The 27,541-nt window shown below is 39.9% G+C and overlaps 1 protein-coding gene across 3 annotated transcripts in view; it reads left to right on the forward strand.

Annotated features, from left to right (window-relative positions):
- MALRD1 (MAM and LDL receptor class A domain containing 1) overlaps positions 1-27,541 on the forward strand; it is a gene marked incomplete at its 5' end in the record, with an annotated part of 228,456 nt that overhangs the window by 164,559 nt on the left and 36,356 nt on the right. For all 3 annotated transcript variants that reach the window (XM_081931395.1, XM_081931397.1, XM_081931396.1), the window contains 3 exons: positions 5,126-5,401; positions 12,709-12,834; positions 14,501-14,564. In XM_081931395.1, the coding sequence (XP_081787521.1) occupies positions 5,126-5,401; positions 12,709-12,834; positions 14,501-14,564 (466 nt within the window). The remainder of the gene's footprint in view (positions 1-5,125; positions 5,402-12,708; positions 12,835-14,500; positions 14,565-27,541) is intronic.

Genomic DNA, 27,541 nt, shown 5'->3' on the forward strand with positions numbered 1-27,541 from the left:
CTATTGAACAGATTAGCTTGCAGTCAATAAGAAAATACCGCCCTGTTTGATTCCTCCAAATATTTTTTTAAAAACAACAACTGGATTTGCTTTTGCTTTGTTAGTACTCCTGCATTGCCACACACTTTCTAGTTTCTTTAATTGTGCTTAAGTAGTGCTAAATGCTGCCTCAAAAGTGCCTTCCCTGTTTGTTCAAGAGGATGAGAGGGCAATCGTAAGCACAAGAAGGTGGCATGAATTAAGCCATCATAAATTAAGTGGGGGCAAAATATGCCAGATCCACACTCTGTTCAGATGTAAGGCTGCTGCTGGCTGAGCAGGTATAAGCCTGGGAGAGGGAAAGCAAACTTTTAAATCGTGTTTGAGTTACACCACCCCTTTTGTCTGGTTCCCGGGTCTTGCTGAATGGGTTTGGATGTGCTGTAGTCTAAGTCCCCTTCCCTCCTGCCACACCCACACCACACTGCTTTTCCAGGACTTGCACTGGTTTAAGATCCACATGGGTTCTGCTGAGCTGACTTGGAGGATATACACCAGTGTTTTTCTGGCTGCAAACTTAAGTTAGTGTAGCCCTGTTGAGCTGGAAACCTCCCGGCTCAGCTAAAGATGTACTAGGTCTTCACTCACGCCAGCAGATTTGGCATTAGGACTGCACCCTAGGTCTAGTAATTATTATATTGACTTAATGTACATCTTACTCTTCCCCCTTTTCTGATATTTGTGGGAAATAATTCAAATCCTGACCAAGGAAATTTGTCCCTATGCTGATATCAAACTTTTTCAACACTTGAAAGTACTTTATCAATGTTTATTATTTAATATTGAAATCAAATGTCTTTAGGGCAGCTAGAAGAAAAGGGCATCTGAAAACAAACCACTTATTCAATCCTAAGGCTGCAATTCTAAACCCAGTGGGACTTACTACTACATAATCATGCACAGGATTTTCATAATTTAAGAGGGGATTATAATTTTTGCATCATGCCTAGAAACCACCCCTACTGCTAGAAGACAGTACTGAGGAGCCACTGGGAAGTACTCTCTGCAGACAGAGATGTCTTGTTTAGCCATCAGTCAGTCAGCTGTTCTTAACCTGAAAGGTTGTATCTAACAGGATGTAATTTCCAAGTGTTGCTAAGGCCCCGAGAGTCAGATCAGAGTTCAGTGGCGTGCCAGCCTAGTTCATGACTTCATTGCTTTGGCTACTAGTGAGGGCACAAATCATCTGGAGGACCTGCCAACTGCCTACCAAGGAGTTAGGCTTACTGTGATCAGCAATTGCTGGCAGTTCTAACTGCCCAAGTGAAATGATGCATTTAGCACTGTAACTTCCAAACTATCCATAATTCTTTGTTAAGAGAGAGGAAAACAATAACACACAAAATAGCTTCTCGTACTCCCTCACACCCCGTAACATATAAGCACAATATTGCATCCCACTAGTAGTAGCAACACGGGTGGCGCTGTGGGTTAAACCACAGAGCATAGGACTTGCTGATCAGAAGGTTGGCGGTTCGAATCCCTGTGACGGGGTGAGCTCCCATTGCTCGGTCCCAGCTCCTGCCAACCTAGCAGTTTGAAAGCACATCAAACTGCAAGTAGATAAATAGGTACTGCTCCGGTGGGAAGGTAAACGGCGTTTCCGTGCGCTGCTCTGGTTCGCTAGAAGCGGCTTAGTCATGCTGGCCACATGACCCGGAAGCTGTACGCCGGCTCCCTTGGCCAGTAAAGCGAGATGAGTGCTGCATCCCCAGAGTCAGTCACAACTGGACCTAATGGTCAGGGGTCCCTTTACCTTTACTGGTAGTAGCAACAAACTATTATAATGGTACAAAGCTGTATGAAAATATTCTAGTCTCTGATGTGTTAGGAGCCTGTGCTCTTCTTTGGGGATCACAGAAACCATTGACGTATATTAGCATTGGACACAGCCACAAGATTTGTGTTGTATCTGTAGCTTTAAACACTTTTAAGATTCAGATCTGTTTGTGTGTTATTTTGTGGTCTCATCACTTCATTTTGTGGTTTAGGTTCCAGGCTACTCTGTATAATCTAAAACTCTGTGGCCCCTATTCACCATAATGGGGAATCTAAAAACAGCTATAATGTTTTCCTTGACCAAAATGGATGGAATATTTGGGCGGGGTATAAATAAAAAATATATTATTTTTTACATGGAAGCTCATTAAGACTGTATTAGACCTGCCAAATTGCAGATAAATAGGTCCAGAAGCTTTTAGTGGGAGAAATAATTCATTTCCCTCCATAATCCTTCATGAGTAGGGAAAAGCACAGGGGATGGGTGGGAGTCTTGTTCTTTCTCACCTTAAAACAATTAAGAAGTGGCCAAGTGATGTGTATTCTTGCTTGTACATGTTTTAAAAGTTTGAACCATCACACCAGCTTTCCCATTCCACTAGTTTTTTGTGCTATCCAGAAGGCTTCCTGTAATGTATTTTTTGTGATTTAATTGTTTTATCTTTTTGTAAACCACTTCGAGTTTTTTGTTTACATCAAGCAGTGCATAAATTTTATGAAATTAAATGAGTAAATGTTGGCTCGTCTGGTTTGCCATCCTAGGAATTTTCTGAGTCAGCTCTCAAGCATTGTAGTTTCAGTTCTGCATTACAAGGTGCAACCTTCTGGTTCCCCCTCCATAAACCATTCATGTTAGAATTATTTCTGTTTATGTATCCTCTGTGTGGCCTTCTCTTCATGATACTTTTCATCTCTAGTACATCTTACAACATGAGACTGTCTGGAATGCTGCCTGTAGAGTTCTGATTAGCAATTTGTTTATTTATTGTTAAAGTAGAGCAACATTTGTTTGTTTGTTTTTTTAAAAAAAACCTGAAATCAAGTTTTTGGGGTTGTCGTTTCTTTAAAAATCCTCCACTGCTCTGCTTTAAGAAAAAAAGCAAAGCCCACAGAAAAGCTAGAGAAAGATAAAAATATATAGTAAAACACACAACTATACAGTATAAAAAAAGTCCAGAAACAAAGCAACAGAACAACACAAGGTTTTGTGAGCACCCTGACATTGCCCTTCAGGAAGGCAGCAAAAAATCCCAGTTCACCTCATTAGTTGGCCCACACAGAGCCAGTGCACACCCCTAACATATATTTTCTTGACAAAGGCCTTAAGAGCAGCATTTTTCTCTTAAATTCATTAGAAATTCACAATGTTTTGGTAAATATGGGTACAGTCATCAGAGTTTGTTGGTTCTTATCAAAGCAGAAATTTGTGGTTTTTAAGTATAATTTTGCTTTGTTGGTATATACACAGTGCACATAGGAGAAAGTTAACTACAGTGGTACCTTAGGTTAAGTACTTAATTTGTTCTGGAGGTCCGTTCTTAACCTGAAACTGTTCTTAACCTGAAGCACCACTTTAGCTAATGGGGCCTCCTGCTGCCACCGCACCACCGAAGCCCGATTTCTGTTCTTATCCTGAAGCAAAGTTCTTAACCTGAAGCACTATTTCTGGGTTAGCGGAGTGTGTAACCTGAAGCATATGTAACCCGAGGTACCACTGTATGCCAAAGTCCCACTGAAATTAATGTGATTTTGGAAACTTCCCGTGCTTACTTCACAGTGCATCATCAGCATGCTAAACTTTCCCTGGATTGTGTCCTCTGTGTTTTGGTTACAATGACCACTCCTTTATTGTCACAGAATGTCACAGAAAATGAGCCTTTGGGTTTTAGATTTTATGTGGTATAAATTCTTAGAGTGTCAGATAGGGCCCAGGGAAACCAAGGTTCAAATCCTCATCAGCCATGAAACTCTCTGAGCGATCTTGGGCCCGTCATTCCCTCTCAGCTTGGCCAGTATCACAAGTTTGTTGTGAGGATAAAATGGGATGGGCAAGAACTCGGTACATTGAGCTGAGGTGATTGAGTAAAGGGTATGAAAATATAATAAATAGTATTGTAGCTCTTTTAATGGGGCACCATCACTCACACAAGAAGTTGCATCATTGTCCACTTTGAATGGCAAATTGGCAGTAGCATGCTATACTTAATACCATTTTAGGATAGTGCAATTACAAAGAAGGGGTGAATGGGTATGTTTATTACCTGGGATGTTGATACTTAAAAATATCCTGAAGGGGGAGAACCTCATTTATCTCACATAATAAACAGCAGTGTGTTATACTTCCAATTTTTTCTAAATTGAAACATTTCATTTAGACTATATATAAATGTTTATTACTGCCTTTCTGCTTCAGGAACCAAAGAATACCATAGCATATATCTGTGTTAGCTATGTCAACAGTAAGATCTAACTAATTCCAGCCAAAGTTTGGTGCTAGAAGAAATACTGGATCATTAATGTTAATGAAATGTGCAAACAGTTAAAAAAAACACAAGTCTTTATTGTATAGCTTTGGACTGGATTTATGGAGATAAGAATTTGATCAACCATCAGATATTTCTTCACTGAATCTCAGGACCACCACTTTTCATTCTTAACTATATTGGCCTCTCAATCCTAAACACATTTATTTTGATGTACTCCAATTGATTTCTTTCTCAAACCTCCTTCTAAATAAGCTTGCTTGAATCATAGCCTTGGTCCTTATGTATCCTGACCTCTGTTAAATTCTTCTTCCAAAGAGCAAGTTGTCAGAATGGCATAAATACTTAGGCCCTAATTCTGCCAAGGATTTAAACACTCTCATTATTCAAGGCAAAGAGGATGACTCTTTTTCAGAAGTACAAAAAAGAAAAAGAAGGTTTGACTGCCTGTGATTATAAAGGAAATTAAGGTTACAATGCCAAAAAAATATTTACCTGGGAGTGGGATTTTCTTGTAAATATAAATGCTTAGGCTTGTGTAGCAAGTTGCAGCAATCTTACCTTTTACTCAATATCTCCTATGTCAGATGCATTATTCCAGAAAGAAGTGGTTAAAAAGCTGCAACTAATTCAAAGCATGCCTACTCAGTGAGAAATAACATACTCCCATGTAAGTGTGGAGCCTAAGTTCACTCTGCAGATTTCTGAAAACAGTAGGTGATAGGGTAAGAAGGCTCCCTGAAAAGGTAAGGAGGCTCCCTGGCCCTGTAATTCAAGCAGATCATCCTATAATTGAAATTCTTTTCCACATCCTTTCCCCCTAGGACCAATTGTACCACAACCTCAAACGTGTGGCAGTGAGAGATACACATGCAGCTACGTAAAGCAGTGTGTGCCTCTTTCTGCAAAGTGCAATGGAGTGGAAGACTGCATTGATGGGACTGATGAAAGGGCCTGCCCTACCGAGCAACCTACCACAGCCTACCCGAGACATTGCAAGGAAGCGGAATTCCAGTGTGCTAACAAGTCGTGTATCCCATCACTCCTGAGATGCGATGGTGTGGCCGACTGTAGGTTCAATGAAGATGAAGCCAATTGTCGTAAGTTCATTGTATACAAAAACTACAACCCAAAATCAATGTAAAATATTATGATTCTATGGGTAATGTTTGGTTTATTTATTTTTACTTGACCCCCTGTCCACTGTTGTTGTTTAGTCGTGTCCAACTCTTCGTGACCCCATGGACCAGAGCACTCCAGGCACTCCTGTCTTCCACTGCCTCCCGCAGCTTGGTCAAACTCATGTTCGTAGCTTCAAGAACACTGTCCAACCATCCCATCCTCTGTCGTCTCCTTCTCCTTGTGCCCTCAATCTTTCCTAGCATCAGGGTCTTTTCCAGGGAGTCTTCTCTTCTCATGATGTGGCCAAAGTATTGGAGCCTCAGCTTCAGGATCTGTCCTTCCAGTGAGCACTCAGGGCTTATTTCCTTAAGAATGGATAGGTTTGATCTTCTTGCAGTCCATGGGACCCTGCCAACTAGTATAACATAATATTGAATGATATGTCACATGGACGAATAACAAAGATAAGTCCCAGGGGTCTTTAGAAATTCCCAGTGCACCCTACAGCAATCTTATCACATTTGAGGCGAATTATAATTTATAGTTTGCCTCAATTATTATTGAATTAGTATTGAATCATCGGGGCTAGGAAACTGACGCTTAAAGGTCTGACTTGGTCATAGTCTCTACTTGATACAGCAGAATGGGAATGGATCCAGCTACTACATATTCTAAAGATTTGCAGCATCAATATAATAACAGATCAATCTTGTGCACATAAAGAGTCTACATTTGCCTGCCCTCTGATGTTATTAAGAAGTGGAATTGACTTTTAGGGGATGAAAAATTAAAGGCATGGCTCCATGATACCCTCCCATATAACAAATTTCTTCCTTGAGTTTAAACCATTGGGTTGAATACCTGTGATAAAGATATCTTTGTGTGCATTCTTGGACTGATGGAAGTTTCAAAATAGTTAAGATAATTTTATAAGATAAATATAAGATTAAAAAACTAAAATAAGGTATGCACCTCAGTTACTGGCAAGACCTAGAAGAGGCTTATGTATGCCCACTGGGAGCCACTCAAAAGAGTTAATTTAATTTAAAATACTGTTTATACTGTATATTTGGAATACTGGCACTGGAGGTAAGCCCATTTGCATGTATGGCAATTTTGTTGGTTCAAAAATGACGAATAAAGAAAAGATGACCTCACTCTGTATATATACAAATGGGCGCATAAATCTCCTTGTATGAGCAGACTTGCTCATTTACTTCAGGGGAAGGTGCAGCTATTTTTATGAATCCCTTTGTGCTGCCTCTCATGGAAGCAAATGAGATAGCACTTACAGATAGAACTTATTTCTGCTCATGTTTCTGCAAGAGAGCACATCATATTAATAGATCTGGGTTACAATTCTAAAGTCAGTTTTCTAGGAGTAAGCCTTGTTAAATTCAATGGGACTTAATTGTGTGTAAATTTATATAGAGATTACACTGTTAGGCAGCAATCCTGTGCACATTTACCTGGGAAAAAGTCCTATTAAAAATATAAAAATAGTATGCTGTAATCTACTGAAAATCAATATACCATGTTCTATTTCTTTTTAGTATTAACGTGCTACACATTTGTATTAAATGTTTGCGACTGTCATGAGGGCTAGCAGACATAAAACATTGCTACATGTGTGTTTTTTACGTTATCTCTCCTGAACTAGCAAGCCATGTGGCTCCTATCATTTAATGCATATTGTTTCCCTTCCTGTTATAAATTCCTGATCTGTACCGCAAGCCACCTAGATCCTTTTCTGAGTTTTGAGCCCCAGTTTTTATTGAGTGAAAATTCCTTTCCCAGACCAGGCACTAGACTGGGGTGGTGTAGTTGAATATGTTCTGTAGAGATAAAACTTAAATCCAGAATGAAAAGGGAGGCAATCAGAAAATCTTTCACTCAGATCTTTGTAAACCCTCATCTCCACTACTACTGCCACCACAAAATTCTTGCCATGTGTGATTTAAAGATTTGTGTAGACAGGAGGATTCCAGCAGTGCTGACAGAAAAGCTTGATAGTAGGGTATATATGTTAATGTTGCATTATAACGATTAATATGGTGGATTTTATTTCCTGCTCTGTCTTCCAGAAGCATGAAATTACTGCTTATGGTTACAAATGTTGTACTTAGCCAGTCCTTCCACCATCCCAAATTCTTACAAACAGGATATAATCTCACTTATTTATTTTATTTTTTTAAACTGCATGATTTAAAACAGAGAAGGAATAAAAATTGAATTAATGGTAGGTAGGTATACATTGCTCATTTGCCCAAGTAGAGTGTGGCTTCACTGCTGACAGCAGTGACTGAAAAATGATTTTCCTGTCCTTTATTCTGCCATTAATAGGATCTGGGTTGTATCCCTATAAGCCTTGAAAGACAGACAAAGTGTTAATGAATTTTATTTTATTTTTAAAGGGCCGAGTCTGTTTTCCCCTACCTCCATCCCCTGTGGTGGAAACAAATATAGTTGCACCCACAAAAACTTCATTAGCATTCAAGATCCAACATAAATGTCATATTAGCATCATGAAACATTAATAGGATGGTGTTAATTGTCCCTCACAAAAGTCAGTTTTAACTATCAGAGAACCTGGACTGCATGCAATATTCATTAACTGCAAAGCAAGAAATGCAACTTAAGTATAAACATTAAAACAGCCAGAGAATTCTAGAGTTACAGTTAAGTCCTTGCCAATATCTTAACTATATGCAGAGAATAAAAGCTGCTCAAACCTCATTCCTGAGCAGTCCCTCGTTCTGAATAGTCACATATGGCGGACTCAAATGCCTAACCCTTACCAACAATTGACATAAAGGAGGATGTTTCTGCACACAGAATAACTGTATCAGGTGATAGATTGCTGAGAAAATTGTAGCAATTTGGATCTGTCTGTGACAAACTTTCCTTGAGTATCCATAAAAACAACAAAAATAGCCAAAGTCTCCATCTAGGTTTGAGCATTCCTGTAAATACTTAGGGTAAAACTGTACACAGTTCCCTACAGGATTGTCTTTGTGGTTACTGGGGCCATCTGATTATTTCAGAAACCTACCCTACCCCTATATAAAAGTTTGGTGTCCTTAGAAGGTTGTTGGTGCCATCGCTGAGTGCTGCCTAGCTGATGTCAGAGCTTCTCAGTACTGGTCCCCCACTTACGGAATGCACCTCCTGGTGAGGTGCATCTGCTCCCCTCGTTATTTTTTTAATATAATGTTTTTAAAATTTGTAGTAAAGTAATATCGATCAAGTCCAACAAAACATGTAGAGTGGTACATGTCTATATCAATTGCATGTGAAAAGAAAAGTTGAGCGGGGACATAGTAAAATAACTAAATTATTAAGTGCATTGTGAAGGCTTCAGCTATCTGTTACATAATTTCTCCTTAAGCCTGAGTGGCTGGATGTCTTACATTAACATCATTTCTATTTACATAGTTGATATACGGAGACCATAACTTATCAAAATGATTGTGTTTAGTTTGACTTCTTACAACCCTTCTGTGTTGCATTAGTGCTTGGAAAGAGTCAAATCCCAAACTTTCCCTTGCTATCCCTTCAGAGTTTGTCCCCTTTGTTATTAACATTTAGGTGGAATTTTAAAATATTCCTGTACAGTGGTACCTCAGGTTACATATGCTTCAAGTTACATATGCTTCAGGTTACAGACTCCGCTAACCCAGAAATAGTGCTTCAGGTTAAGAACTTTGCTTCAGGATGAGAACAGAAATCATGCTCTGGTGGCACGGCAGCAGCAGGAGGCCCCATTAGCTAAAGTGGTGCTTCAGGTTAAGAACAGTTTCAGGTTAAGTACGGACTTCCGGAACGAATTAAGTACTTAACCTGAGGTACCACTGTATTTGGCTGCTGAAATATATTGCTTGTAATTGTGATACTATTTGGTTTTTATTTTTATAATTAAATGCTGAAATAATTTTCATTTTTCTGTTGTGTGCATTATGCTTTTCATTCTCACCATACTTCCATTTTACACACACACAACAAGAATGTTTTGCTTGTTTGGATAGTGTTTAGTGTCATGGATGAGGAACTGATTCTTTTAGGAGCATACTTACTATTAAAGAAGCATAATGTTTAATATTTTAAATGCTATAGTATTATTCTAAAAATTGTCTCTTATGCAGAATCAATATGGATTAAAGATCTTAATCACAGCTAAATAAAGGATTCTTTATGGAGATTACACAAAGTGAAAAGGGGGAATCATAAATGTAAACAACAATAAAAATACAATAAAAATATTTAAGAACAATTATGAACAATTAAAACTGTCACATACTCTCAGTTAATAATTCCATAATTCCACTCTGGAAGTTCACCAATTAAGGCAGTCAAAATCATTGGCAAAAATGTGTCCCACAGTGGGTTTGCACCACTCTTTTTTCTTGCTTCAAAATGATTTTTGAATACTTCTGAAATCGTACCTCAGCACTAATGAATCCGATCACTTCATATTAACCAAACTAACTGAAAAAACTATCTAAAAATCAAGTAGTCCTCATAAATTGAGCTAATTGAACTAATCCTACTGAAAGGTGAACTCTCCAAACTAATCAAAGTCAAAATAATTAATTCATTAAATCTTATCATTTGCTGCTAAAATGCTGAGTTCAGTCAAGCTAAGGGATATTTGATTTACCTCTGTGTGGGATCTGTCTGAAACTCTGAGATGTGACATTATGGGGTGATACAAGTTGTGGTCAGAAGGTTCAAAGATTATGTAGTCAAAAAGTTCATGTTCAGTAATTATCTGCTGTAAATTCAGATTGCTAGATCCATCAAATGGGACATACTATCTGCTATTTTGAATAGTTTTTTTCTGCTCTGTGTTCAAAATTTGAATCACATGAAATACCTTGAGATACCTGTCTCTAATGTGGCTCTCGGTGTCATTTGGTGAATTTACGGTGATTTCACTGTAGTTATTCTTGAATTAACACAGTTGCCCTCAACCACCCAGTCATTCCTTGTGGGTTTGAAAGCCCTGAAACACAAGCAGGACTCGCTGCCTATTCATAGTTGCCCAGCACTTGCCTGTAGTAATGCTGTTGCATTCGTATGTAATAATACAATTAAAGAGATTGTATTGTTGCTGAAGTGGGCATACGCCATTGTTATTTGCTGATGCAGCTACTTTCAGAATTTGTTAGTAATGCCCTGGCTTTGAATGGATAAATGATATCAGACCTTTGTAGCTGTGCATACATTTGTCATTTCCTTGGTTTTTAAATTTTTTTTATCCCATTCTGAGACCAATTCTCCTGAATGTGAAATTAGTCAACCAACAATGCCATTGGGGTGGGAAGAAATCTGTCCATAGTCTCTTAAACAATGATATTGAAAAATAATAATCTCAGACAATACTACAGAACATTTCATTAATTATAGTAGCTCTAATGACAAAACGCTGTTAGTTTCTGGAAGACTAAGCACAGGCATTTGGGTCACATCCTGTTGATCAGTGATCCCATCATGAATTAGTTGGAGGCTTATGCATTTCCTCCAAGATTATCCCTTTAGAATTCTTTGACGTTAGATGATCTTAGAGATTATAGTGGAATGCTGCTGCATGGCAGTATACAGTTTTAGGTGAAAAAACAGGATAGATATTTTTATGCTTGCAAGCACAGTGTGTTTTAATTTTTGCAACACAAAATAGAACATTTTAGAATATTTGGTGATTTATTGGTACCGGGATAAATACTCTCTTGCATGGAAGCAATGTGTAATTATTTTCATCTAGCTGCATAGTTTCAATATTAAGTTAAATAAAAGTCATCTCTGGCATACAGCATACACATCTTTGGTCCTGAAATGCAAGTTATATTCTTGTTCCTTTTCTGAACAGTGTGATTAATTTTGTATATTGGGAAAGCAAAGCATACACTACATACAAAATAAAACAGACAGATCTCTTGCCAGTCACCATCGAGGTTTCAGGGCCTACCAAATACCACAGAACTGCAAGCTAGAGCCATGGGGGGGGGGGAGAGCACCAGTGTGTTGTAGTGTTGGACTAGGGCCTGGGAGACCAGGGACTGAAACCCCTACTTGACCATGAAGGTCAGTGGGTGACTGTGAGCCAGTCACTGCCTCTCAGCCAAACCTACCTCACAGGGTGTACAAATGCATATTTATTGCATTGTGGATGAAACATCAAGCAACAATTTGCATATGTGAAACAACCATCACATTTTAAATTTAATTTAATTTATTAATTTTGTTAGTCACTTTATCTTGCCCAAGGCAACCCAAAGAGACTTACAGCCAAACATTTTTAAAAAAACAAAAAACCAAGGGGGAAAAGAGATACATTAAAAACATCTCACCCACTTCTAAAAGGCCCAAGATAGTTAAAGGCCAATGGCCTAGGTATGGAGGAAAGTTTTTGCCTGGCAACTAAAGATATATAATGCTGGCACCAGCCAACCTCCCTGGGGAGAGCATTCCACAAATGGGGAGCCGCCATACAATATGCAGAGATGTTTCAAACCATGTCATACTTTTCAATGGAGTCAGTTCAGACAGTCCACTGAGTCATCAACTGCTGAGCGGTCAAACTGTGTACATTCATTGTACAGAATGGCCTTAAGGGATAGTATTTGAAGCATGCCCACTGGAAAGATAAACACTTCTGGAGCATCTGTTGAGAATTCTTGTCAACACACAGTCACATGACACATATTTTGAGAGTGTTGAGCGTATGTCACATGCACTGTCAAATGTATTATTTATCTATTATTATTGTAATAATACACAAACACACCCACACATACTGATAATTTATATACTTTCCATTGTGGGGGGGGGGACCCCAAGGTGTTTTATATATAAATAAAATAATACAATATGACCAGCTCAATAAAACAAAATTCAAAAATCAATCACAGTAAACTGGGAATGCTGAGGACCAATATTAAAGACAGGGAAGTGCCTGGCTAAACAGGTACATTTTCAGTTGTCGTCAGAAATATTCCATAGACAGAGCATGCCTGGATCTCCACGGGGAAATTAGAGAACACAATGGAGCATAGGAATGAAATTAAACTCCTGCACACATCCAGAAGCAAGCAGTTTAGAACTTTATAGATTAAAACTAACAATATGGATTTAAAGGGGCTGCTACAAAGATGACTAGAAACCAGAACAAACCCTATAACATTTCTGTAAGGTTAAAGTGAATAACCAACTATTTGTCTTGTTGCTATGTTGTATCACTAAGTAACAAGGCTCTCTAACCATCTTGTTTGTTTCTCCTTTCATTTAGCTATTAAAGATTGCTTCAATGGGTCTTTGTTGTGTCCATCGACTAATAGCTGTATTCCAGTTTCTCGGCGATGTGATGGTATTGTAGATTGCATTGATTTTGCTCCTGATGAGTCTAGCTGTTCAGGTAGTCTGCCAATTTTTTAGTCAAAATTTCATTCACAATAAACAGGATTTTTCTTTAGCCTACAGAAAACCACTCACATGAGTGGTTGATGAAGCGGGCTGCGTTCCCATGCATGGTGGAGTCCACCACCTCAGCGTCACTGATGTGGAAAATCATGAAGGGTTCACTGCAATGAAATGTTTTTGAATTTATCTTGGATAATGCTTATGTGCATTTTGAGTGTGTAACTGTGTTTAGACATATTTGGGAGAGAAAATACATGCTGTACCAAAACTAAACGCATTAAAGGCGGTGAAATTGTCTGAGATTAGAGTTGCCAGGTTGCAACTCATAAACTCCCCTGTACCACAAAGCAGCTGTGGCTTTTCTCTCCCATGTTTTCCAGCTCCTTTCTTCTCTCCATCTCCTTTGTTTGCTATAGCAAGCTACACAGTAGGTACAGTGGTACCTTGGGTTACAGACGCTTCAGGTTACAGACTCCACTAACCCAGAAATAGTACCTCGGGTTAAGAACTTTGCTTCAGGATGAGAACAGAAATCACGTGGCAGCAGCGGGAGGCCACATTAGCTAAAGTGGTACCTCAGGTTAAAAACAGTTTCAGCTTAAGAATGGACCTCCAGAACGAATTAAGTTCTTAACCCGAGGTACCACTGTACAAGAAAAACAAGGAAGGAGGTGTGATCAAAGAAAGAGGGTTTTTTTAAAAAAAAGCTTGTAGCTTCTTTAATCTATCAGTTCAATGCTAGAGTCAAAGTATGGGAGAGTCTTTGGTTTGCAAGCTGACAACCCTAATGAGTAATGTTAAATGGGCATAGATATTTGAAACTTAAAATAGAAAACAGGGTCAGCATCTGAGGTCAGCATCACTGGGCACGTGGCAGGGCCTATGCTGCACCTACTTGGCCTTGTTGCTGTTCCTTTTGCCAGTGCCACCTATTCGTCATTTCTCTCTGGCACAGAAAGAAAGCAGCAGCAAACCGTGGAAGTGAGTAGGAGAAACTGCCACTGCCACTGCCACTGCTGGCTCGCTCACTTCCCATTTCTTCATGGGCCATTGTGTGTATTGGGTTCAGAGGCAGAAATAAGCACTTGCAGGAAGGGCGGGAGGGGAGAGTTCCACTGAGGGACTTTTGTTCAAGGACCTCTCAAAACCCAGAGCTAGCACCAATAGAAAAGTAGGATTTGCCTCAGTAAACCAGTCAATATCACCTTCTACACTGTATAGTAGAGTTCTGTGTCTAAAACTGAATAGGCATCTTATGGTAACATAGAAATATTAGGTGTGATCCAGCCATTTAGTACTGTTGAAGTCAGCTGGACCATGCCCTTTATAAATTAAGAAAGGCATGTGTTTAATTGTCCCATTGAAATAAATGGGGCTTGACTTTGACAATACAGCACATTTAGTACTACTGTATGTATGTATTGAAATATATAAGCTAAGTTGTATAGGCAAAACAGGGTGTGGTTGTGGATTTGGTGTATGTGTGGATTTTTTTAAAAGTATAAAATATAAACTTATCTCAAGTAGTTATTGAATATTATCCTTTAGATGGTAAATCTTCTAACTGTATATTGTCTAATGAATATGTCCAATGTTTTGCATATGTCAAGAACTCTTGTCATACTTAAATAATTTTTGTAACTTATTTTCCCACCCTCCAGATTGTCCCGAGGCATATTGCAAAAATGGAGGAACATGCAGTAAGGAACCCGTTCCCATCTGCCAGTAAGTTTTGCTTCTGTTTTCTTTTTCACTACATTTATTTCAAGGTCGATGGGATTGGCCAGCCATCCTTCTCCTTTCTGATGAAATTATGTCCAATGTTCCTAGGCTCTGTTTTCCTTCCTTCAGAACAATATTCATGCTGTCATACTGCCTCAGTCCTAGGCAGATATGAAAAGGATGTTATGGTACAGTATGTCTGAGGAAAAAGTAAGAGGCAGGCAGGAGTGGTGCCAAAGGAGGAACAACACTTCTGGGGTCAGTAGTTTTCTTGTCCAGGGCTCAAAAAAATCTCCAGGCCCTAAGGGATTTATTTTACTTCTTTCAAAGAGAATAGACCCAGTGTTCTGCAGCTGTGAGAAAGATGAATTCCATGCTAGGGATCATTAAGAAAGGAACTGAAAATAAAGCTGTCAATATCATAATGCCATTTTACAAATCTATGGTGTGACTGCATGTGGAATACTGTTTGCATTTCCTGTTGCTTCACCTCAAAAAGGATTCTGTAGAGCTGGAAAATGGTCAGAAAGGGCCAGCAAAATAATCAAGAGGATGGAGCAATGCCCTGTACAGAATGGTTGCAACTTTGGAGGCTTCTTAGTTGAGAGAACAGGCGAGTAAAAGGAGACATATTAGAGGTGTATAAAATTATGCCTGGGTATGTACAAAGGACATGGGTGGCACTGTGGGTTAAATCACAGAGCCTAGGACTTCCCAATCAGAAGGTCGGTGGTTCGAATCCCTGCGATGGGGTGAGCTCCCGTTGCTTGGTCCCTGCTCCTGCCAACCTAACAGTTCGAAAGCACGTCAAAGTGCAAGTAGATAAATAGGTACCGCTCCGGCGGGAAGGTAAATGGCGTTTCCGTGCGCTGCTCTGGTTCCCCAGAAGCGGCTTAGTCATGCTGGCCACATGACTTGGAAGCTGTACTCCCTTGGCCAATAAAGCAAGATGAGCGCCGCAACCCCAGAGCCGGCCACGACTGGACCTAATGGTCAGGGGTCCCTTTACCTTTACCTATGGACAAAGTAGATAGAGAAAAGCCCCCCCTTTCTTTAGGAGGCAGTATGCCTCTGGATTCCAATTCATAGAATCATAGAATTGTAGTGTTGGAAGGGACCCAACATGTAGCCCCCCCACCCAATTTGAAACCATACTGGAACCTGCTTATCTTTGCAAATGTGCTTGCATTTTTATTGCTGCACCGTTGGGAATCATAAGAGGGGGAAATGCTCTTGTGCTCCGGTCTTCTTTCAGGCTTCCCATAGATGTCTACTTGGTCACCATGAGAACAAGATGCTGGACTAGGAGGGATGTTCAGCCTGATCCAGCAGGAACTTATTTTCATAGACAAGTAGCAAAAAGCCTGATCCCTTGTCCCAGCCATGTTTTTGGCCTTGGATGAGTCATAGGACAGAGCATTCTCGTCCTGATTTTAACAAGTGGGCAGGCTGATATGGGAAGAGGTGATCTCTTGGGACCTACTGTTTGCCATTCAAATCAAGAAGCAGAAATGATCAAGTGCAGGATCATTATACTAGTACTATGTTACATGTCAAAGTGTGGAACTGGTGCAGAGATTTGACACAAGGCAACAGTGTTGGTGCAAGTGCAAGTCAAATATGGCAGAGATGAGAGAAATGAAATGTCACCATTGTGCTCTTTGCCTCCAGATGTTGTTGAACTCCAACTCTTACAAGCCTCCAACATAGCCAGCATCAGGGATGGTGGGAGTTGTAGTCTGAAGGGCCCACATGCCTGTTCTAAACAGATAGTATACTATGGTACAAAATATATGTGAGCAAATATTTTCAGTGTAGAAAAAAAGTTCTAATTAATATTAATGCCACATATTTAAATGGTAGGAACTTTTGTTTAGAAAATATTTGAAGAACAAATGGGAAATGGTTTAAATGAAGGATTAAAATGGTACTTTGTCTTCATGTTACTCATCAGAAATTCAAATTGCCTTGATTTAATGAGTCCACCCTGTTTGAGTTTCAAGTTAGGGAATTAAGAGCAGATGGAAGATCTGGAAAGGCAGCCAGTACTTATGTGTGACTTTTTGAGAGTGGTGCATAATTATAAACGTTTTATGAAGGCAACCATGTGAGGATCCATAATACTTTTCCTTTTCTTCTGCTACCACTTCCAAAATTAGGCCAGCATGAATGCCATTCAAAGTTGAATTTTCTTGGCTTGATTACAAACCTGAATGAGGTTAAAATGTCAATTCACAAGAATACATGAGGAGAAAGCCAGCACAAATATTGATGGGAAATGTGTTTCTAACTTCAACGCCAGATATTTTGTGCAGAAGCAGATCTATAATTTATTTTTTCTTATTGCTTTTTACATTCAGAAACTCTACATGGATGCAAGATGTTTGTTTACTACTTGGGTATTCATCAGTTTCTATGGTTGTGTCTCACCTGAAATCATAATACCGCACTTAATATTATAACCGTATTTACAGCAAAAAGTGTCTGGTACAGACAGCAACTATTTTGCACAGGGGTTCCATTCCTGGCCCCCAAACACATTGTGGATCATGCATAGGCCTGCTATGCCCCATTATGCTGTGTTATACCCCTGCCACCATTCCAACGTGTTTCACCCTCATTCCTCCCTTTTCCTGTTCCAAAAGGACACGCGTGTCAGCGGTTGCACGTCAGTTGGACACGCCTAAAATGGTTGCCGCCTGTGTAGGTACCACTGTGGCAGGAAGGTAAATGGTGTTTCTGTGTGCTCTGGCTTCCGTCACAGTGTTCAGTCGCGCCAGAAGCAGTTTCGTCATGCTGGTCACATGACCCAGAAAGCTGTCTGTGAACAAATGCTGGCTCCCTTGACCTGAAAGCAAGATGAGTGCTGGAACCCCATAGTCGCCTTTGACTGGACTTAACCTTCCAGGGGTCCTTTACCTATATATATAAGTAAATTATAAGGAAAAATTTAAACTGTTCATATTCAATATTTTCCTTTAATCTTGTTTTAATACATAATTTCCCTGTATTTTTAAATGTTTTTAAAGAATGTTTCCCTACAGCTTTTAGGTTATTGGGAAAAAATCAGTTGAGCATTTGTTTAAATTAAATTACCTTTGTTGTTGCTGCTGCATTGGGCCATGCTGGGGAGCATGTTGCCTCACCACTCCTGGAAATGGGAGGGGGCTACCCAAGGGATATAAGGACCTCAGTCTAACCTACTTCACAGGGGTCATTGTGGGTGTGGAAACAAAATTTCCTTTTACAAAATTTCCTTTGGAGTTTGGAGGATAGAAGTGGGACTGAGAAAAATAGATACTTTCACAAACGACCCTGCACAGACAAATACCCAACACAGATTATACTTCTTTGGAGGTCTTTAAGCAGAGGCTTGACAACCATATGTCAGGAGTGCTCTGGTGGTGTTTCCTGCTTGGCAGGGGGTTGGACTCGATGGCCCTTGTGGTCTCTTCCAACTCTATGATTCTATGATTATACACCTCTAGGAATTAAATAATGTGAGAAGCGGTCCTTGCAGAACTATGTACCTGTCACTTTGGTCAATTGGTTAATCCCAGTGAAATCAGTAGGATGTACTTCTATTAATGTCTTCAGTATCAGGGCATTAGACTGTGATACAATAAAATCGCACTCAGTTGTAGAAATGTGCCATAACTTTTAACAGGTGGGATGAGACACCCCTGGTGTTAAATATCAGTGCCATTTATTTTATGGGACAGTAAAGTAAGGTGAATACTAAGCAGCAACTACCCGTGAAATACATTTTTAGCAGTCATTCCATATAATCACAATTTTCAAAAATGCACAGAAGGTTCATTGAATGAGTGCAAATAATGATTAAACTTTGAGAAGGCAGCAGTCTTCTCTCAGACCTATGACTAACAGAAAAGCAGGCTACATTTCTTGAGTAAATTTTGAGCTTTGAACGTATTTACTCAAATCTGCTTATTTGAGTGGATTTTTAAAGAAAATTTAATTGGTAGTGGAAAAAGTCAATAACGGTTTCTAAAACGTGATCCTTCTCATGAATACTCCTGCCATTAGAGCTTTGAAGTTTCGAATTGGGTTGCTTCATCCTCCTATCGTATTTATTTATGTTCCCATTCCTAGCTCATCCCATTCCTAGGTCTTAGAGGCTGTTTGCAAATACGAAATATGTTTCTCAACATCTAGTGTCCTAAGGTAAAGAGTGTAACAATTCATTCAAAATAATCCAACTCCATTTTCTTCCTAAACTCCATCTTTTTCTGAGCCAACATCAATTCAAGGTCATGTTTTTCTGTAACTTTAGAAAAGAGGAAATAGCTTTGTGTTGAATAGTGCCGTAGGAGCGGGACTGTTATTGCTTTGAAGATCTCTCAGATGACCGCTCTCTTCAGGGCGGCATTTTTTCTGGAAGGCCAGTGACCAGATTTAGCCTATCAGTCATCCCAGAGCCAGCACTGTGACCCAGATAGTTACCACCTTCCAGCACGGTTGATAGCTGGGTCATTTCCTCTCTACAAAGAAGTACAAAACTTTTTTTCTGAAGTAGTTTCAAAGTCAAGCCCAGCCACTGATGAAAGTGATATGCATCTTTTCTTAAAGGATTTTTGAAGCTGGGAAAGGCGTTCACCCCTGCTCAGAGAGTAACCATAGCAGCACGTTCTAAATATTTCCTTAGGCGCTCTTGCTTGTATTTTATCAGCCCTGTCGGATTATGCGGTATCAGAGCCGGAGATATTTTTAGCATCTGATCCAAATAATTGAATTCTTAATGCAAAAGTAGTGCAAGCCTGTTCGACAAGGAAAGGAAATCATTAGAGAACAGGGAAAGTGAGAGTGATTCGAAAGCCTTGGAAGATGACTGAGGGAGAATTCATCTTGCAGGGCTGAGGTTTGCAAATCCCTTTACAGGACTCTGGGGTAGGCTGCATCAGTACTTGGGATGCTGAAAGCATACTGTGGGTTGTCTGATAAATGCCCAGCATTTTCGCTTGGATTCCCACAATTTTAAGTTGTATCCAATGAGGCAAAAACACAGGCCTGTTTATAAGGCAGGATGCTTCTCCTGAAAGAAGGCAGGTGACTGCAAACAATGGAAAGAACCAGGATGAGGGCCTAAATATACACCTTTGCATCCAAAGTGGTCATTAGATCTTGCAAAAGTTCTTCTCCCATGATATCCTCTCTCAATACAATTAAGGTTTGGGTCAATGAGGCTTAGGAAGAAAATAGATCTTCACAGGGCACAGATTGCTCTTAGGAGTACTGGCTTTATTGCAAAGGTTAACCAACGTTGTAGGGAAAATTGTTTTCTTTGAAAGAAAAATTACAGAAGATGTGGAAGAGGCTGTTTTGTGGGAGGAGAAGGGTAACTCTCCTTGTAAAGGAGAAGGCTGATTGATTATTCAGTATTATTTCTTCTGTGCAATTACAGGAGATTGTGGAAGTAGGTTTTTAAAAAATACTCGGAATCATGCATTGGGGGTAAAAAAGTCAAAGATATTTTTCATTTTGCATGCAAGGGAGAGAAAAAAAATCCCAAACAGTTTTTTTATGCATTTGGAACTAATATTAAAAATGGCAATCAGACAAGAGATCAGTTGCAGACAATATTAATTTTAAAGAAGTTTTCCTTATGTTTTGACCTAATGTTTGTTTTTCAGCCAGTTTTCTATCCAACATGTGTGCCAATAGGAACACAGGAACTGTTGAATATTATCAAAATAAGCCCATGAAAAATGAAATCTTCTGTACTAGCTGGATGGTTCTTGTTGATTTTAATGGATGCTAATATACAGTCATACCAGTACGCTACAGCAGCTCAGTCAGAAAAGGTCAAGTGCAGAACCACCAGGCTGTCCACTGCTGGGTTCAGGTTTGAGCTTACCTTCTCACTGCAAGGCGGCCATAAATGGTGTGGTTTTTCTCTGTCTTTCCATTAACTATTTCTCCAGTGGTCTGCCTTATTCCTCACAATTCCTGAACCAAAAAGCCTCATAGCTGGAGTTACCCCACAACTTATCCCCTAGGCTTTAACTGAAGCATGAGAACCCACTAAGGCTGGCTCCAGAGCACCTGATATCAATGCACTCACTGGTTGTGTTTTAGGGGGAATTTTTCCTTTCTTACCTTTAAAAAAAGCACATTTCTGTGTTCATTTCTTTGAATGTAAAAAGACTTTACTTTTAAGAAATAACAATGAACAGCTGTTGGGAGCATGGTAGACAATCTCCCCAGCTTCTTGTGCTTACAAGTCCCACTGAAGTGCCCTTGGGTTCGCAAGAAGCATGGGGAGCTAGGAAGGATAGAGACTTACAGAAAAACAGAAAGGTGATTTATAGAATTAAAGAAGGGGTGTTTCCAAGAATCCACAGCCACCTCAAAGTAAGGTAAGCACACTCAAAACTCTGAGTGTGCTATGAGAATTTCAATGAAAATTTCTCTCCCCTTTTATAATTTTTGAATACCATTTCTTATTAATTGATGGATAATATTAAATGCAGAGAGAGAGAGAGAGAGAGAGAGAGAGAGAGAGAGAGAGAGAGAGGAAGAAGAAGAAGAAGAAGAAGAAATGACTCATTTTCATTGATGCAACCTCCATATGAAAGAAAATCTGTGGAGGTCTCACATATGGTGCAGATCAGTGAAATTTGCCCACTGAGTGCTACCTAGGAAAACTTGGGTACACTTTAATCTCATTGTAATCAATGGCTCTAATGCTCTTTAATGTGCTTCAGAACCTACTAGGTTTCATGGGACTTAAGCTTGCTTACCTTATCTTGATTATTCCTAGTGGTTGGAGGTTTGTTGTAGTGATTATATTTGATAGACAGCATTAAAGGCTTTCTGTGGACTCCAGAGTATTTAGCTTTCTGATATGGCTGTGTAATATTCCAAAACGTGATTTCCACCAAATCTATACCTGTACAGATTCTAGAAAATCTCATATTTATTTGTTTTAAAGTGAAGTTTAGGGTTGTTGAGCCCAAACTACTTAGCTGGGTTTTCACATAGAACAAATGCAAGTCTGTGAGTTGAGTAACTTTATGTAAAACAAGCAAATCCCCAAATGTTTGTCTTTTGTGCAGTTAATACAAAATACAGTACTACAGTACTAAAGCTTTCCTTGGTGCTCAGTTTGATTGGCTGCAGCTATATCTTTGAGAAAGTCACTTGCTGTTTGGGGGGGGGGGGAAGCGAGGATTTGCACGGAGAGAAAAATGTATTATCATCTGCTCTGTGCTTTAGGGCCCAGTGCCCTGACCTCTGACCAGCCTGTCTGCCCCTGTTAGACTCCCTGTTGGTTCAAGAGCTGCAGGCTTCCTTGTGCTCCTCTGATCCTTTTTTTACCATTCTTCCTGCTCAACCAGCATGAGCTCAGATATCTGAGAAATAAACTCCTTATGCCGTTGCTAGGTGGCCAAGGAACTGCCTAACACATGCAAAATCTAGCAACTTAAGTAAAACTTCGTGAACTTTCCCTGCCAGATTATAGTGTTGACGGACTGGTACAGCTCATTGAATTTTAATTTTTCACACACATTTTCTCATTACTTAGTTGTTGTTGTTTTTTGTTTTATGTTTGCCATTGTGCTAATTGGCTACCAGTCTACATTTCTTCTAGAAAAGTTGTTGCTATCTATGTATTATTCCCACACAGAGTTTTCTTATATATGAATTCATCACTCATATTTGTTCCATGTTTGTTTATTTGTTTTTTATACCCTAGGCTGAGAGAAATGTATACACAGAATAGTCTACAGATCACATTTTGCTGCTAGGGATTTTTGTTACAAATGTAAATATATATTTGCTGTGTAACAGCAGAGAAATTATGCACCAAGTGGCTGATCACTACATTTGTTCACTGCTAACTTGTTCTTATTGTCAAACCAAAGCAGCAGTGGAATTCTAACTTTGTTTTTAGTAATTACCCAAACCGAATTGCTGTTAAAATTATTTTGTAATGTTCACCTCCTCCCAGCCCTGGACAAACTGTATAATCTTGGCAAGCATCCATCCTTAGACACCCCTTCAAGATAAAGTTTGGAAAATGTGCCAAATTGCAAAATTCAAACAAGATTCATAGTAAGCAATGTAAATATCAGGATGCATACACAGGATTACGGAAAGTTCCTTGTTGAACATAGTGTTATAATGTGCCTTGCTGCTCTAGTTCTCTGCTGGCAACTTATAATATAGCAAGAGGTGCAAATGTAAGGCAATACTAAAGGGATGATAATCATCCCTGACAAGAAAAATCATATACTGCAATGGCTGTTGATGATCTTTCCATTAAAAGTATTTAAATGCTGGGTCATTAACCTGACACATTACTGAATTTTTAAAGCACTTTTGAGTGCTCTCTAGTTAAATCTGTTCAGACATTGTGGATATACATCTGTATTGCTGTTACTATATTTCTTTCTTAATTATCAACTTCTTAAAATGTGAGTCAGTTTAATACACCTATTTGAAGTTGGAAACTTGGGTGGGCGCAGATATTAGTAGGAACCATTGGCGATTACACAAATCCATGGAGTCCGTCAATGGCTATTAATCATATAGGAATGCAGGAAGCTGCCTTATTTCAAGTCAGATCAGGGCTGGGTCTAGACACATCAAAGAAACGTTTCAGTTAAACACATTGTAAACTTCGTATGAGAAATCGGGTTGGGGAAAACAGGACTCCACAGCGCCATCTGATGTTGCAGTATTATAATGCATATACAACACATATAAAGCACTTTTTCTTTGTCAATGTAGCTGAGTCCTAGGACTGGTTCATCTAGCTCAGCATTGTCTACCCTGACTTGCAGTAGCTCTGATCTCCAAGATTTCAGATGGGTTTTCCCCAGTCCTACCTTGAGATGCTGGAGAATGAATCTGGGCCCTTCTGCATGCAAAGCATGCGTTCTGCTTCCAAGCCACAGCCCTTGCTCCAATCATGATGACCATCAGCAATCTAAGAAGTATTATGTCACTGAATGTTACAGAGTACTTCTTACTGTCCTGGTTGTGGTCATTCCTAGTGGTTGGCTGCTATAGGCCACAATTGTGTTCATTCATCATTCAAGAGTGGCAAGCGCACTCTCTACCTTATTAGTTATTGTACATGACCAAATAGTGGAGATCTTGTGTGGTAAAGCAGACATTAAAGTGTAGTTCCCTGTGTTGTTCCTTTACCCCATTTTTAAAAAGTCTAAAAAAGTCAAAAGAAATCTAATGAGACTTCAAATCTGAATGTAAGTATGGTGTAGAGGCAGAGGGATGAGAAGCAGTTTAACCCTTTCCCCCCTTTGGTGATACCCATATTTAGGCATTCCGTAACATCATGAATCCATGGGCTAACTCTAACCCCTAGACATCGACAGTGTGCTAGCCACACACACCAGGCCAATCCTTGATGAGCAGTAGAGGCCTTCATGTAAGTGCATTGGGCTCCATCCAGGGGGTCATACATGCACACATAGGTACTCATGTTCCCTCTCTCACATGCACACATATGTACTCATGTTGCCTCTCTTTAGGCTGACACCAATTACACATTGACTGGGAAGGTACAGCTATCATGTGCATCAGTATCTATAGGTCAAGGCTAGCCTCTGCAATCTCATTAGTCTTTCCACACATTTGTTACCCACTGAGTTTGTTTTGTTGGAATCCCTAAACTGGTTTTCTTCCAGAGGAGAAGCAGCTTGGAACATGATTTGAGTAGAAAAGTGGCCTGAGGACAAAAAGATAGGAATTTCCCCTGCTTATCATTCCTCCATTTAAATTTGCAGCTTCCTGGGGCTGGTTTTTTGGGTGTGGGTGGCTGGCAGGCTTGTGCATCGTTTGGCCCTTTATGAAAAAGACATCTTCCTATGCCCACTAGGCCATAGGACCAGTATAAGAAATACATTTGTGACATTGTTTCAGGAATCATGCAATCCAGAACCACTGGCATTTTGGCTTTAACATTAGTGGTTTGAGAACTGCGCACAACATAGTACAAATTCTTTATGTCTCACCAATGGTCATGGAATGTAAATAACTGACATTGCAGCTTGCCTAAACGTAATCCATATTGTACTAACACGCACCACACAGTTAATGCTTTTAGAATGTATCTTCCATTTCTCTTCAGATTGTTCAGTTGGCAAGAAGGGGAAGTGGTTGTTTAAAAAACACCTCTCACTGGTCTAAGCTCTGTCTGTCTCTCTCTCACACCCCCACCCCACCCCCAACAAAATACAACCATAAGCTATTCATATAAAGGAAAGGATAGAGTAAAGGTTGTTGGATTAAGAACTGCCCTATTCCATCTACATTTACTTTGGGGGCTGCTGACCAGGAAATGTCACAAGAAAATACAATGTATGCTTACGTTTTGTGTGTTTAGTTAAGCCATAGTTTTAAGAGCTGGGGAGCTGCTTGCTTTTGCCAAAAAAAAAACCACCTAAAAGTAAGCACATCTGCTCTAACTTTAAATGGGGGTGCAAGTTCTGCTTTCCTAATCACAAGATATATGACATACCTGTGGTCTCCATGGATTAGTTCCTGGTTCCTAAGTGCTTCAATTCCAGTGAAGTCACCGCCTACAATGCATTGTCTGGGCAAGCCAAGCTTTTGGCAACCGACTCCTGAGAGAAGGCTGAAGCCCAAACCATAAGAGCCATGTCATCAAACAGTTCAACTTCCTTTTTGCTGTGTGGGTGACCAGAGAAACAGCAATGGGGCTTTTTTGATTGAAACCTCCTGGTTAGCAGCTTAGATGCAGCAGGCGCATTAACAAAAAGGCACACTAGCAAATAGAAGCAGGAGCTGATGCAGTTTCACTGCCGAGCAAAAATAATTATGTTCAAAAGGGAAAGCCCTTTTTTGCAGTAGACCACACTGCTTGAAACATTTGCATCTTCCTCCTCCTCCTCTGTGAGTGGTAGTTGTAAGAAGAACCCTGCTGGATCATATACCAAAGGCATGTCCAGTATTCTGTTTTCGTAGTGGCCAACCAGGTGCCTAAGTCCACAAATGAGATATGAGCATTAGAGCACTCTCCCACTCATGATTCTTAGCAACAGGTGTTCAGAGCAGACTGTCTCTGATACTGGAGAGAGTTCCCAGCCAGCTAGGGATGACGGAGAAGTGTGGTGTTGTTTGTATTTAAACAAGAATCTACCTAATTGACACTTCTCAGACTAATATATGAACCAAGACACAATAATCTATTGAAATTTGCACTTCTCCAAATGTTGTGTTGTGGGTCTCCAACCAAGCAACGTATCAAAAAATGCATGTATTAGTAGAAAGTTTGCATAAAAATGCACATCTTAGCAACACTAGCATACCAAAATGCATTTTATTAGGGGATATTATGTGCCACAAAACCCCCTCTTACATTTCCCATGGGCAGCGGTGGTTGTGGCATGGCCATGACCAATGGCAGGGGATGAATCCTTTGCTGTTGCTAAGAATCATGAGTGGAAGAGTGCTCTCGTGCTCATATCTCATTTGTGGACTTAAACATCTGGTTGGCCACTGCAAGATGGATGACATGTCTCCTCCACCAACTATGTGGGGTGATGGAAAGCACACAAAATTCAAACTGGTCATTTTTAAATTTAAAAGGCCAAATCATGGACAAGCTTAGGGGTGGGTCATTCCAGGTGGGCCTGAGTGAAACCTTACCCTGCCTGGCTTCAAACTGGTCTACCACCTGCCTTTTTAAACCAGCTGTACCAAAGAAATGCTTATTGGTTAGAACACACACACACACACACACACACACACACACAGAAAATTGCAGTAAAATGATGAGGAATTTTCATGAGGATTTTTTCATTTAAAAGATTCAGAAATTGCTGCAGAAATTACTGGAGAACTGAATTTAAGAGAAATGAGAAATTGGGGAGAACCAAAATTGCCAGGTTTATCCATCCCTACAATTAACATAACTAATAGTGATTGAAGGATGCTTGCATTGTTCTTTGGGTTTTTTTCCTGTACTACTTTTCCGAAATGGGATTTATCTGGCTGTTACTGATTGTAAACCCTTCTGAATGTATTTGGCAATATATTTGAAATGTGTTATTAGGCTTGCATACCTGAAGCTTCAAACCACTCACTCATTTTATGCCCAGAGGGAGCTATTGGAAAGCTCTGGACTTTAATCAGCAGAGCTCTCTCTGTTCTTTTGACTCAAAGTTCTTCTTTAAATGTAAAGCAGTACATGATGTAAAGAACCTGTGCTGCCTGTTGTATTAGCTCTAGGTAACAGAAATGAAGGAAAAACAAAACAATCTGGCTTGACTGCCGATTAGACCACTGTTCCTTTGGTTCTGTTGTCTGGGGCTAAATCTTTCCCATGTGGAAGTCCTGGGCCACATAGGTAAAAGCTAAAGGACCCCTGGATGATTAAGTCTAGTCAAAGGTGACTATGGGGTGCGGCGCTCATCTCGCTTCAGGCTGAGGGAGCCAGCATTTTTCCACAGAAAGCTTTTTGGGTCATGTGGCCAGTATGACTAAACAGCTTTTGGCACAATGGAACACCGTGACAGAAGCCAGAGCTCAGGGAAACACTGTTTACCTTCCCACCACAGCGATACCTATTTATCTACTTGAACTGGCATGTTTTTGAACTGCTAGGTTGGCAGGAACTGGGTCAGAACAACAGGAGCTCACCCCGTTGCGCTGATTTGAACTGCCAGCCTTCTGATCAGCAAGCCCAAGAGGCTCAGTGGTTTAGACCACAGTGCCACCCATGTCCCATGTGGGCCACTTAACGCTATGCTAAACAAAGGAAATGTACTGCTCCCAAAAGAGTACGAGTGGACACTCAAGACAAATGTAGAAAGGGGACTGAGGGGCTCCCTCATGATTCTTACAGAATTTTGAGGCCAGTTAAACCTGGCTTCTTGACAAAGGCAGGTGGTACTTTAGACCAAAGGTGAGAGATGTTCCATCTCTGATGTAAATGAACTAGGTAGTTGATGAGAAATTTAGCTAACAAC

Source organism: Podarcis melisellensis (genome assembly GCF_964234715.1).
Source record: "Podarcis melisellensis genome assembly, chromosome: 12".
NCBI lineage: Eukaryota > Metazoa > Chordata > Lepidosauria > Squamata > Lacertidae > Podarcis > Podarcis melisellensis.